Below are 12,921 nucleotides of genomic sequence, written 5' to 3' on the forward strand. Positions count from 1 at the left end.
TTAACGTGTTTCACTGCCTAAAGCAAATTAACAACTGGATGAAACCAGGGGTATCCCTGGTCCTGTGTTGTTTTAGATGTCACCCCTCCTCCAATACAGGTGATTCAAATGATCAGCTCATCAGCAAGATTTGGAGAAGCCTGATAATGATCCTCACCTGTGTTTGAGGAGGGAGTCATCTACAACATGGGGGAATGCGGCTTACTTGGACCAGTGTTGCCAACCCTTGAGCTAAGCCAAAACAAAACTGAGATAAGTGTTTTTGGCAATAAAGAAGAGAGGGCTTCTGTTTGTAAACACTGGGGGCCCTATTTTCATATACAAGTGCCATTGCGCTCGACGTACATACACATCTTCATTTTCAAGTTACAAGTCTCGTCTACCGAATTTGGGAGCACATTGCGTCTTATTGAAACAATGATTTGCCTGATATACGCGATCCTGATCATACGATTTAACATCAAATGTTGGTCTGTTACAGTAAAAAGATAATTATGTGTGTACAATTATAATAGCAGCAATTTTTTTACACATAGATGAGTGTTGTTTTTTTTAAATAAAAATGTGGTTTATTACAGTTTTAAAAACACAATGTTACACTCGAAAATTTTCTGTATAAAAAACACCTTCAGAAAGTCAGCAATGTTGCCTTGACTGTGGTCAGACACTACAGTATATAGGCCGGCTGGCCATTACACATCATAGAAGGGGAAAATACGTATGTGTATATATATATATATATATATATATATTCCCAAAAAAAAGAAGACGTTTTTTTTAATGTGTGGTGTCGATGGATGCATTTTCTCACAATATCTGTACTCGTTTATCCAAGATCTCAAGTTCTTTCACACCAAACTCATCCAAGTATGCCTTTGGGAACCAGATATAAAAAAAAAAAAACATTTATGTTCCAACACTTTTCCCCATATACGGCATGTTCCATGTCTTTAAAGTTTGTCATACAATTAACGTCATATTATATGTGATTTTTTTTTAATTAAATGTATATATATTTATATATAAATATAAAATACTACAGCTGCAGACAAATAAAATGTGGTTTCTTGTCTGTTCAATAAATGCCCAAGTGGTCCACGTCACCGCGACATCATTCTCACAAACTCTGAAAGAAAGAGATGAGGGGAAAATAAACGTTTAGCGTTTCGTGAATCATGACACAGTCAAAAGGCAAATACTGTATATAAATAGGAATCAGCACCCACCCTCAAAGTCCACCAAACCGTCTCCATTGAGGTCCACGTCTCTGAGAATCTCGCTTATTTCTCTGTTGGTCACTTGTTCGCCCATTAGTTTCTTCATTGCCTCACGTAACTCCGTTAAACTGATCTGACCGTCACCATTGGAGTCAAACTGCGACCAAAGAGAGAATGACAACTGCATCACTTATGGTGGGAAATCTGTCTCAGCATTTAAAAAAATAAAAAATAAAAGAAAAAAGAGTCATTTTAACTTCAACTCTGACAATTAACCAAACAAAACAATGAGCCTGTATTTGATTTACATTAAAAGTATATTTTCCTTTCCAGTGTCACTTCTCATACGTTTGTCCAGGCAGCCTTGCCGTAGTTCTACTTTTGAAGTGTTTTGAAAAGAAATAGCTGTTGCTCCAAAATGTTCACTCCTTTTCCTTGCTGAAGCTTCTAAATCATATGCTTGTAAGTAGAAAAACCGCTTCATGTGAAACATAAGAAAAACTTGAAGTTCCATAATACGCTATCATATAGATATGGGAAAGTGATGGTTATGTTAGCTGCTAACACAATAGCATAACAGTTAGCATTTCGTTTTAAATGTAAAATTATTAGCATAGTGTTAATTAGCCAATTACTCTCATTAGTTAATAGTTATACTACATACATTGATGTAATAGTATATTGTGTTTGTGGGTAGCTTAAAGAACACACGTTAATGTGAACTAAGCTATATTAATTTTGTGTTACAGGTCTATGGAAGAAGGATTCATCCATCATGCAACTTTATCGCCTTATGGGTGATTAAAAACACTTCTACATTCTTTCTAGGGCACAAGATATTTAATTTCAAGTGTTACAGTAATTAACTGCTCTGTTTTATTGAGACAGTTAGAAATTAATATTACTGTAGCGTTGGTGAAATAGTCAGGCCAAGTATGGTGCTAAGCTCTTTTTAGTCAACAGTTTTGAAATGCAAAAGTCTGTAATGCCTTCATGGCACGTCCAGACTGTTGGAAACTACCCAACCCGCGACCCACAGGTTGCTAACTTGCTACAATACACTGTCTAAGGCTGTAGCTAAGTGACAAGAGCTGGAATGCTGTTGATGTTCCCACAGCTACAGATGTCTGAAAATCCACAAATACGGTAATTAAAGCCACCTAAAAAGACAAAGCAAAGCGCTTTTTTTCAGCAAATAGCTGAGTATAGGTTCCCAGAAAGAAAAAATCGCAAATAGGCGAATTTGTGAATTACAAACAGTGAATATCCAGGGTCATTAATAGCCAAAATTGATCCACCGCGAGTATGATCAGAGTACCGGTAGCTGAATATCCAGACCTCTTTGAATGCATCACGTAGTTCTTTCACTCCAATCATGTCTGCAGTCTCTGCCAACATTTTGGGTCCCATCAGCTCCACAAAATCCTCAAAGTCCACTTTGCCTCCACCTGCAGGACAGAGTAGATATGTTTGGCATTTTTAGGCTTGGTTAAAAAAAAAGAAAGAAAAAAAAGAAAGAAAGAATAATCTGATGAGCCTGTGGTCCACTCACAAATTTGCTGACTCAATTCTATGAGCTCCATCTCGGTGGGCATGTATCCCATGGTCCTCATGCACTCACCCAGGTCTTTATGGCTGATGTAACCGTCCTTATTCTTATCAAACTCCAAAAAGGCTTCACGGAGCTCTGAAGACACACACGATAAAAAGTGAAAGTAAGCTATGTTGTTCCGTTTGATGGAGAAGGTAAAATGTAGTAAAAAAAGAAAAAAAAAACATCTCACCGTCCATCTCTTCTGGTCTCAACTCTCGGTCCTGTTGAAAACAAATGGGAATGATGAAAATGAAAATGTTTTACCATCTCTTACTCATTCAACAATGTAATGAGCAGGTTTATATGAATCACATTTAAGACAAAACTTCTTATGATGTGTGAGGACATATTAAAGAAGAGATGACACTGACCATAAATGGAGTGCCTACATTGATATACTCATTTAGTTGTCGTTTGGGTTTGAGTAGAACTGAACTAAATGAGCAAGCTTATTATTATTTAGTTTATAATTTCATCTTAATAAATGTGAATGTCTTTGGAAAACTTGATTTATTTCAGTAGTTCAATTTAAAAAGAATAAACTTTAATAATTTCATTTGTTATAATTTATGGCTAAGAAAAACCTCAAAAACACACAAATCCCGTCATCTATTTTTAACTCTGCTTTCTTGGGTGAAATATTTCCCCCCTTTTGTTAGTGGCATGCTAAATTCTGTAGGCAATAAAGTATTTTCCAAAATTGCATGAAACCTGTGCAACACCAATTAAATCTCTCAATACTGTAAACACTCATTGCTGAAAATGACTCAATAATAAAATGAATAATAGAAATGAATTTGACTGAAAATACACCATATTGTTCGGAGGCCAAAATAAATGAAAAATTAAATTAAATAGCACCCATCCAAAAGGTTTAGAATTGCACAATAGAAAACGAGATAGAAAAGATAAATGGGTGTTCTTGTAACGGAGAACCAACTGTGAAGTGGGTCAACAGTTGTGCACCACAACACATGAAGGGCAGCCCGCATCACCCCACACAATTAAAAGTCAATCATTCATCCGTAGAGCCAAACGATCGACCCCGAAGCAGTGATGCGGTAGATGTCGGCCGTGATGGAGGGATGAAGATGAGCAGGGATGGTGGGAGGGTTCGCAGCTTGTTACGTACGAGTGTCAGCAAAAAGCCTCGCTTGAGGAAGACGCAGGCGGGGCCTGCGATGTTGTGCAGTATGTTGCTGTTCTTCACCAACGTCCTGAAAGGATCCTTGAACATCTCCTCTTTCACTTCCTTGTCTTCATCTTCTTCCTCTTCCTGCTGTTGCGCACCCCGGAGTTCCCTCACTTCATTCCCCTGGGACCCATCTGACACCCCCTTTAGAGGCAGACCAGGTTGTTAGCCTTGTCTTTAGTCAGCCATATTTGCTAACACTTTAATCATAAAAACATATTTCATGGAAGTTTTCATTCCACGGAAGCTTTTTAAAAGTTTCTATTTGATAGAAGTGACTTGTCTCGAACCTTTTCAGCTCAAACCACTGTAAGGTCTCAGCAGTTATTAAAGGAGACAATTGAACAGTGTTTCAATTGGAGCCGCAGCTATCAAATATTCTTATGAGCTAGTGTTATATCGATTATTCCTATCAATGAATCAAGTAATTGAACACAATAATGTGCATGTGAGGTGCAGGTGTTATTTTTGTCATCCTCATGTTTTACTGTAGTATCTGCGACTTTGAGTGATTATGGCACCTGCTGATGAGTGACACTCTCGTCTTTTACAGACTCTTTCTTCCTGGTTTGCGAAAAATGATGTCTGTGAAGCTTTGAGACCGAGATTTAACTTCAACCTTAACTTCAACCTTCTTTTTTTTTATAAATCAAATTATTTGAGTTATTTGATTAATCGCTGCAGCTCGTCTTCACTACATACTGTGACTATGACTTACTTTTGACAAAATACCACAAGGATCGATAATTCAAAGGGAAGTCAAATGTTTTCTTTACAATAATATCTTCTCTGCGGCCCCACTAGTCTAAACACGGTTAAGCAACAAAATCTACACAGTTTTAGCAGGCGTCCATTTTGCTACTTGCTGTTGACCTAAAATGACATCACAGTTCCCCAGCTAAGCCCGTCGTATGACCAAATGCAGAAAACAGATGAGCTGCGATTGGTCGTTACCTGAACAGTGCTTTCGGCCAAATTTCCAAATGCTCCAAACTACTCCGAACGAGGCACTTTTTACTCCCGAACAGCGCAGAACAGAAATACTCCCTACCCCCACGTCGACAACTTCACCAAATATTTAATAATGAGATGTTTATAAGGAACTCATGCTGGTAATGCTAGCTAATGCTAATGTATGCTAAGACTGCATATCTGCTGGGCTTTGACGCAACAGAGATCTTCGCTTGGAAATTATTTAATGTCATACTTGTTTGGCCCAACTATTTATGTCCAAGCAATTCAAAGCCAATTTTACATAATATGTATCCTTTCATTTATGATCACAAACTGGCCCTTTGCTAAATAGTGTCCATGGTAGCTAGCCAATCAATACCACTTTTGTCGGTGACCCAATTGATCCCATTCAGCCATTTGGGTCTTTGAGGCTATGCCCACTTTTATGAGTGGATGCTCCTCATGCATCTGAAACTCTATCTTGTGTCTCAATTACAGTCAAAAGTTGCACTGTGTTTGCAATACTGATGACAAATCTGATTCTGAAAAATATGAAAATATTATTTGAATAGCCGATACAATAATACAGCAATATACAAATTATCTTAAGTCAAGCTTATGTTACTTGTTACATGTCCAGGATCATAATGGTACATTTCTTAAAAGGGATGGTGAACATGCAACTGCTGGGCCATTACTTCCCACCATGCATTTCTTAATATAACATTACAAAATCCTTTTTACGCTGTTAACTGTCAATGTTTGCCAATTATAATACACTGCTTAAGTTCTTACCGTCCCCATTTTTTCTTTCATGGATGATTTGGTGCAGTTGCCCATCACCCAACCTCGCAACCTATTTGTCCCTCTTCTTCTTTTATGAAACACTTTCTCTCAAGTGCCTCCTCACTTTCTTCCTTTTGGTTTCCCCACTAGCTGCTCTTCTAAAAAAAAAAAAAAATCCAGCTACTCCATTGTGGGGGAAAAAAACTCTGAATATTCCCCCGTGTTGTGATGAGAAGCGCCTCTATTCTATGCCAGTATTCGCAAGGCCAACTGACTCCGCCCACCTTTACCTATCCCAAAGTGTCATCGCCACACACAAACCAAACTAGCCGCTCTAAACCCAAACGTCAACTGAACGCTTCGCTTGAGTGCTGCATCTCTACTTCTCCTTTGACACTCATCAACTACTGTAATCTCTCTTCTCCCCATCAATCTCACACATGTTGTATCAGCGCCCAGATGACTTCATCCGCAGCAATACCACTTTTAGGAGGAGAATTAACAGGGCAAAAACAGAAGGGGATTAATCGCCGCTCTATCAGATTAAAAAAGAGGGTGTGATGATGAAATGAAGAGAGGAAAAGGGCACAAGGCAAAAATGAGAAAAAAAAATTCTTTACATCTATTTTCTTTTTCATTGCAATAACTGACACAATTTTGTCATCATGTAATTAACAACTGGTGCAGCAGGTTGGTTCAGTAAACTAAACCTACAAGTAATTTGCATCCAGTCCTCAGTCTGGAAACAATTGTTGTGGATGATGAATGTATGTGAGAAAAAGGATAAAAATGAACAGGAGGGTTGAAACCGACATGAATAGAAAAAAGTTGCAAAAAAAAAAAAAAGTACCGGTAACATCAATACTGTTTTTCCGATTTTGGACTGCTGATTGCAATTGTTGCCACTAGAGAACGCCAGAAACAAAATGTGTCATTAGCTATGACATGGTCACAAGGATGGCTCGCTTTCATTTATCCTTACCCGCACCCTCTTTTTTTTTTAATGAATAGCAAAAATATATTTTGAAAATTATTATCTATCCATTCTCTATACTGCTTAAATAAATATGAACGTAATATACCAGGCGCGGATGGTGTTACAGTCTTGCCTGACTTTGGTGCAGACAGCTTGCATTCAGTTCCTACTCAGTCACAGTGTGAATGGTTGTCTGTCTCTATAGGTGCCCTGTGATTGACTGGCGACCAGTCCAGGGTGTAATCTACCAGCTCCACACAAGTTCACGCTTTGGCAGGTGGTATTATACCGGCAGTTGTTCTGAGATTCTGGGTTCGAAACTGCTTTCGTCTTTCCGTGTGGAGTTTGCATGTCCTCGTGCTTTTTCTTCTTCATTTTAGTTTTAAATATACAGTACCTTAACGTCTCTTCACAGTTGCGTGACAGTTATGAGTCGGAAATCAGTTAAGTCACTTTACATTATTTCCTGCGGCGTGGGGGCTACGCCGCATTAGTCGTTTCACATTGGTCGATCAACAACTGGAATCATCAAGGCCTCACCCAGATGAACATGAGACTAACTGACGCCAGCAGCTATACTGATACCATTATGACTGATTAATTAGCAGATCGGTTCCCTCATCACATTTCAATTCATCATGTAAATTAGGTTTGTTTGTATGTGTGTGCGTGCGTGTGCGTGTGCATTGGGTACTGATCTGGTGTCAAATGTTCAGCAACTGGTGTCCTCTAACAAAAGCTGTCAGCCAGAGATTGACGGTGCAAGGTTTAAGGGATGAGGGGCGGATGGATTCCATGGTACTTGATACTAATTATGTAGTCATGATCTAATCCTGTTTATTTAATTAACTGGCCCCACTTTGACAGTACTCAGTACTTTGTGTCTGCTGCAAGTTTTACAATGAATCAAATGTGTTTGGTTATTTGGCGAAGTTTATTGCATAACTGAAATTTCAAAAGCTCATCAAGCTAATAGAGAGAATTTTCTGTCTTTCTAGCATGCGTGTCACGTGTGGTCACACAGGGCGGCATTGGTTATGTTTTTCAATTGTGTATTGGCATGGCATGGCAATTACCGGTACTGACATTGTTATGGGTAATTTGTGCTGCCTTGTTCACTGCATAGAAAAGATGCAAAGTGGGGTGGGGGTCTTGGGGAAAAGATGGGAAAGTGAAAGTTACACTTTGTCAGAATTATGGAGAAGAAAAGGTCAAAGCAATCAAGGTCTGCAATTTTGAAAGAAAAGAAAAGACGAGGATGAGGAATGAGCAAAGGATGCAGGTATGAAGTCAGTTTTATTTCCTGTATGTGGTTATTTTATGTGCAGGGGACCTTGAAATGGCTGATTATTATTTGACCCCTTGTAATATCTCATGTTAGTCTCTCGCTAATTTATTGAAGATGCTTGTTTGATTGCTTCATATGCTTGCTTTTCTTTTTTGTAGAAAAAACAAGCTGTTGTGTTCTCTACTTTTCTGATTCAAATGAATTGGCATTATATCAAAGTAAGAGAAAGGTAGTATTCTTAGAAAAATGTCAGGGTTGGGCCAAATAATTGGGTCAAGCAAGAACATCCGTTTTGCTTGGTGCCCTATTGTTATCATTTCTTATCAGCTTACTGGAGTTGTGCAACGTTTGCTGGCAGCATTTAAGACTTGAGCTCACTTTTGTGTGGGCTGAGGGTCCATCAGGCAGGAAATGAGCTCCTAATTAAATAGAGACACTCGTTTCTTTCCACTCCTTCCTGATTGTGCTGACACTCTCTCACTCACAAGCTGTCTTATTTTTGGACGTGCCGCATCACAACTGACATCAGCAGTTGTTCTTTTTCTGGAGATTTCCTGCTGACGTGAGCATGTTACATCCTCAAAGGGAATCAGAATGACTCACAGGACGAAGCGCTATCTTAATCTCCTCTGATTTTAATTCTATAGCTTCGAACACCATGATCCTTTTTTCTGAGCCGACGCCGGCAGATGCAATATGTAGACGTATATGTTATGGGGCGGCCCTCTCTCGTGTCTCTAGCTTCTCTTGTGTCACCCTGTGAGTGACACGAGATGCAATGTGCACAATGTCTGCCGGGTTATGGCTGTATCATCATATCTCTGGTTGAGCATGGCGCTATCTGTTACGGATTACACTTTCCTGATGTTTCCTAAAGTAAAGGAGCTTAAATCCTCTCTAACACACGCTATCTCATCCTCAACGTTGAAGCTGCCGCAATGCACTTAAGTTAAATGAGGTGGAATATAGTTGATGTTGCCATATTAACTCATTCACTGCCATTGACGGCTATAGACGTCAACAATTCATTTGAACTATTTCTAGTTTAACATTTTTCCCACTTTTGTTAACAAAAGTATAAAAACCTAGAATTTTTGGGGGTATTAGAACAGATATAAAATTTGTGATTAATCGTGAGTTAACTAGTGAAGTCATGCGATTAATTACGTTTAAAAATTGCAATTGCCCGACGCCCCTAAATTAAAATAATTAATTAAATAATAATATAAAAATTTTTTTTAAAGACAAGGTTATTTTTAAAATGTATTTAAAAAAAGATTATTAAAAATTAGGGGTATCACACTAGTTAACTCACGATTAATCACAAATGTTATATCTGTTCTAAATGTACAAAAAAAATCTAGGTTTTCATACTCTTGTCAACAAAAATGGAAAAAAAATGTTAAACTAATAAAAATAATTCAAATGAATTTTTGACGTCTATAGCTGTCAATGGCAGTGAATGAGTTAAATGCAGCTTTTTGTGAGATGGGGGAGACAAATAGTAAAATGTATGACGATGGATGGTTTAATGCATGAACCAATATAGGGTCAATGACCTTCTTGAACCAGCAGATGGTGCTGATTCTCAGCATTTTCTCTAATATGAACTGTACACTTTAGGGCTGTCACAAATGAATATTTTTAGAATTGATTATCCTATCGATTATTCAGTCGATTACACAGGTAATGTTATGCACGTAAATGTTATTAGTGATTAATTGTTGACTTCTTCGACAACCCCAGTGAGAGTGAAAGTTGATTCAAATTCCTAAATGGTCAAGATGTCAAGAGGTCATTGTAATGGAAAAAGTCCACATTAAAGTGCTTGAAGATCTCTTTAAATATATTTAAGATGGGAAAAAAACCGGAGAAAAAGCACCTTTGCCGTCACTCCCCTTCCCCTACTCGTTTAGCTCTGCTCTTTTGACTTTGTACCCCCTGGGACCACCTGTCCCTATTTGTAACTATAGTAGCCAGCTGGCCTCTCCGATGTTCTTTTTACCCTCAAATAGACGTTTACATAATGTGTGGTTCTAAATGGACAGAGCGATGCAAAACGTATGTGAACACTAGAACCTTTTTTGTGGGATTCCTCACTGCAAACATGAGCTTGAAGTACAGTACAGCGGCCTCATTAAAGGTCCTTACAGGCTCAATACTAGACTGGTGGAAAAGACCTAGGGAACCTATTCACGGTTAAATATTCACATATTTGACATATTTGTGGGTTTTTTTTATGGAACCTACCTCAGTTATTTGCTGGAAAAAAAAAAGTTTTTTTTGTGCTCTTACTGTAACACCCTAAGATGCCATAACAGAGTCCAGGCTAATACATAGAAATTTAGTATTTTTCGCTAGCAACACACATCACAGCTGACATTTTGCTACCTGTCCAAACACAGAGTCCACGATGGGCAGCAGGTCGACAGGCTTCAACTCCTCCACCTCCTCGCTGACACAGTCTTTCCTCTGCGCTCCCTCCATCATCTCCTCCAGTCTCTCCTCCAGCGTCCGGCCGTTCTCGGAAGCCGTCTTGGCAAGGTGGACGCCTCTGTGATGGTGGCCGGGTTGCGGTGTGGACACTTGGATTTCTGCTGTGATGCCGCCTCCCTGCTCGCTGGTGCGCTTCCTCTGCTTCTCGACCTTCTTTTTTATGGCAGCCTGCACCTGTGGTGAGAAGAGCGGTTGGAGAGGTTACGCTCCCACACACTCAACCTTTACTTTTACTTTTCATTTCTAATCAGATACCGTATTCACACACACTAATTCAGAGGTGTCCAAACTTATGCTTGGGGACTCAATTGCAGCCCATTGTTTTTTTTTTTAGAGGCCTCAGCATACAGTATACTAAAATTAACGTTTGAAACTACCCGCGAAGTTTGCCTGCAACCAATGTATCAGCTGATGTTAGCTCTTTTAAAATTTTACTTTCACGTTAACACATTACAACATAAGACAAAGATAATCTCGGTCAGAATTCCCTGTTCCCAAAAATGGACAAAACAAAACAAAACAAATAGCCGTTGTTTGCCTTTTTCTCTCTCAGTTTTTTCTCTCTTTTGTAAAGTTCAACAAATACTAAATGGTAAATGAGGACAAAAGATTTTAAAACAATCAAATGTTCTGTGTGTAATTAAATGTTAAAGCTGCACTTTGTAACAATTGAATTTTCTGCGTTCAGCAGCATTAAGGGACCAAAAAAGAGAATATTTTATTCATTATATATGTAATTTATAATATAAATTAATAGTAACAACATTTCTATTCACAAGATACTAATAAACAGCATGATTCATGATGTGTTTGCTCCACTTTTTGCTCCGCGTCAAGGCCAACTCAGTTTAGATTGCTTTTGTTTTGTCGGTAAATGTAAATATAGTAAATATAGTTCTGCTGCTGCTCTTTGCAGTGGTGATTTGATTCCAGTAGAATTGCAGACTTGTTCTAATCTAATGAGGTCCAACACAATCATTTGTAAAATAAAACAATTTTAAGTACATAAATAATAATAAATACATTCACCAGCCTTTTACAAAGAAGAGTTTTCATTGACTGTCAGAAATGTATCATTTCAAATATGTTGGTTGTTATTCTTTAAGATTGTATTTGATGCATAACAGCAAGGCATTATACAGTATATTTTCATCATCTTTTTTAGCAACATGAGATGTAATAAATGCTAAAAACACCACTTAAATTTGTGTAATGCAGTTCTATATACAGTAATTTCTGGACTACAAGGCGCACCTGACTATAAGCCGCGCTAGCTAAATTTGGGGACTACTCGTGTTTGTTATGCATAAGCCGCACCCGACTGTAAAACACAGGTGTTTTTATGCTACCGCACTGGGTTCCCGCTACTTTCTTTTCCATAATGAGGGCGCAAATTGTCTCGCTCTCGTTCTGTCTCTCCTACTGTATTTGGGCTCACTTGGTTTGTTATTCTCTGCCTGAAGCTCTTGCGCTTCCTTTATAGTGCGCCCCCTTGTGATCTGATGGATAAGCCGCAGCTTTGTATTATGTACGAATGCAAGTGAAAAAAGTAGCTTATAGTCCAGAAATTACTGTACGTAAATATATATTTTTAAATCTATTATCTTTAATACAATAGATAATACATCCATCCAGTTCTAATTTCCTATAGTGCTCAAGTATTATTATTATTATTATTATTATTATTTGTAGTGATGTAGGCATAACATTCCATCCCGGCCAGGTTTGAAATAAGGTACTGTACAAATAAAATAAAACAACCTAAACTAAACTATTTAGATAGCAAATTTAAAAAAATCCCCAGTCCAACAAACTTAACATTCAGTGATTGTGTATATCGAGGATATGGAATAAACACACACCTGTTTGGCGGTCCTCTCCTGTGGCACACTCATAGCTGCAGCACCGCCTCCCGCAGCCGTCGACTCTCGAATGATCATGAACATCTCGATGTGACGCAGGCGCACGCACGCACGCACCCTCTCTCTCTCTCTCTCTTCCTCGTGCCCTCCCCCTCCCTGTCTTGTCTCTCTTAGCCGCTCTCTGCTCTGTTTTTATTTTTTAAGTGCAAAAAATCTAGCACAAAGTCAGTTGAAAAAAAAGGTCAGTAAACATGTGGTTTTCCCCCAACAGTTTCTTCGAATAGTTGCTCTCAAGCTCAAATCCAAATGTTTGTCCATCTTTCATCCTATGGGCTTTTTCCCGAGCCGGGTGCTTCCTCCGCTGCTCCGCTTTTCTTCTGTGCAAATTTCTCTCTTCGTGGCTTTTTATCATCAGCTTTTGTCTTGGCCCCAGGATTAAGTTCCTGCACCTCTACCCTTACTCTGTCTTTTAGGTGACACCCTATACCTCCTGTGCTTTACGTCTTGCCTTTTCTACCTGTAGCAAGCTGACCTCGATTCTTAAAGGCCTCCTCTT

The 12,921-nt window shown here is 38.7% G+C and overlaps 1 protein-coding gene and 1 long non-coding RNA gene across 5 annotated transcripts; one reads left to right on the forward strand and one right to left on the reverse strand.

The window, feature by feature from the left end:
• Positions 1-441: 441 nt before the first annotated feature.
• cabp2b (calcium binding protein 2b) lies at positions 442-12,449 on the reverse strand. 4 transcript variants are annotated; one of them, XM_086085582.1, is made up of 8 exons: positions 12,366-12,449; positions 10,399-10,677; positions 3,944-4,147; positions 3,002-3,032; positions 2,770-2,904; positions 2,556-2,665; positions 1,227-1,374; positions 442-1,126 (listed from the first exon to the last, which is right to left on the reverse strand). In XM_086085582.1, exons 1-8 carry the CDS (start codon positions 12,447-12,449, stop codon positions 1,101-1,103), a joined length of 1,017 nt encoding a protein of 338 aa, XP_085941708.1. In that variant the 3' UTR covers positions 442-1,100. The 4 variants fall into 4 exon arrangements, with proteins under 4 accessions (XP_085941708.1, XP_085941709.1, XP_085941710.1 ...); XM_086085583.1 differs by lacking the exon at positions 3,944-4,147; XM_086085584.1 differs by lacking the exons at positions 10,399-10,677; positions 12,366-12,449 and adding an exon at positions 5,753-6,306.
• On the forward strand, positions 1,575-11,692 carry LOC147168432 (uncharacterized). The gene is made up of 3 exons (XR_015096014.1): positions 1,575-1,679; positions 1,967-2,014; positions 10,413-11,692. It is a non-coding gene; the product is annotated as an uncharacterized LOC147168432 (long non-coding RNA).
• Positions 12,450-12,921: the final 472 nt, after the last annotated feature.

This window comes from Leptonotus elevatus, chromosome 9, assembly GCF_054856555.1.
Source record: "Leptonotus elevatus isolate MCC_2025b chromosome 9, RoL_Lele_1.0, whole genome shotgun sequence".
In the NCBI taxonomy this organism is placed as follows: domain Eukaryota; kingdom Metazoa; phylum Chordata; class Actinopteri; order Syngnathiformes; family Syngnathidae; genus Leptonotus; species Leptonotus elevatus.

Coding starts and splice junctions, on each gene's coding strand:
- cabp2b (XM_086085582.1), bottom strand. CDS start 12,449: ATGTTCATGATCATTCGAGAGTCGACGGCTGCGGGAGGCGGTGCTGCA. Junction 4,148..10,398: donor TGGACTCTGTGTTTGGACAG/GTAGCAAAATGT, acceptor CTGCCTCTAAAG/GGGGTGTCAGATGGGTCCCA. Junction 2,905..3,001: donor GAGACCAGAAGAGATGGACG/GTGAGATGTTTT, acceptor GTGTGTCTTCAG/AGCTCCGTGAAGCCTTTTTG.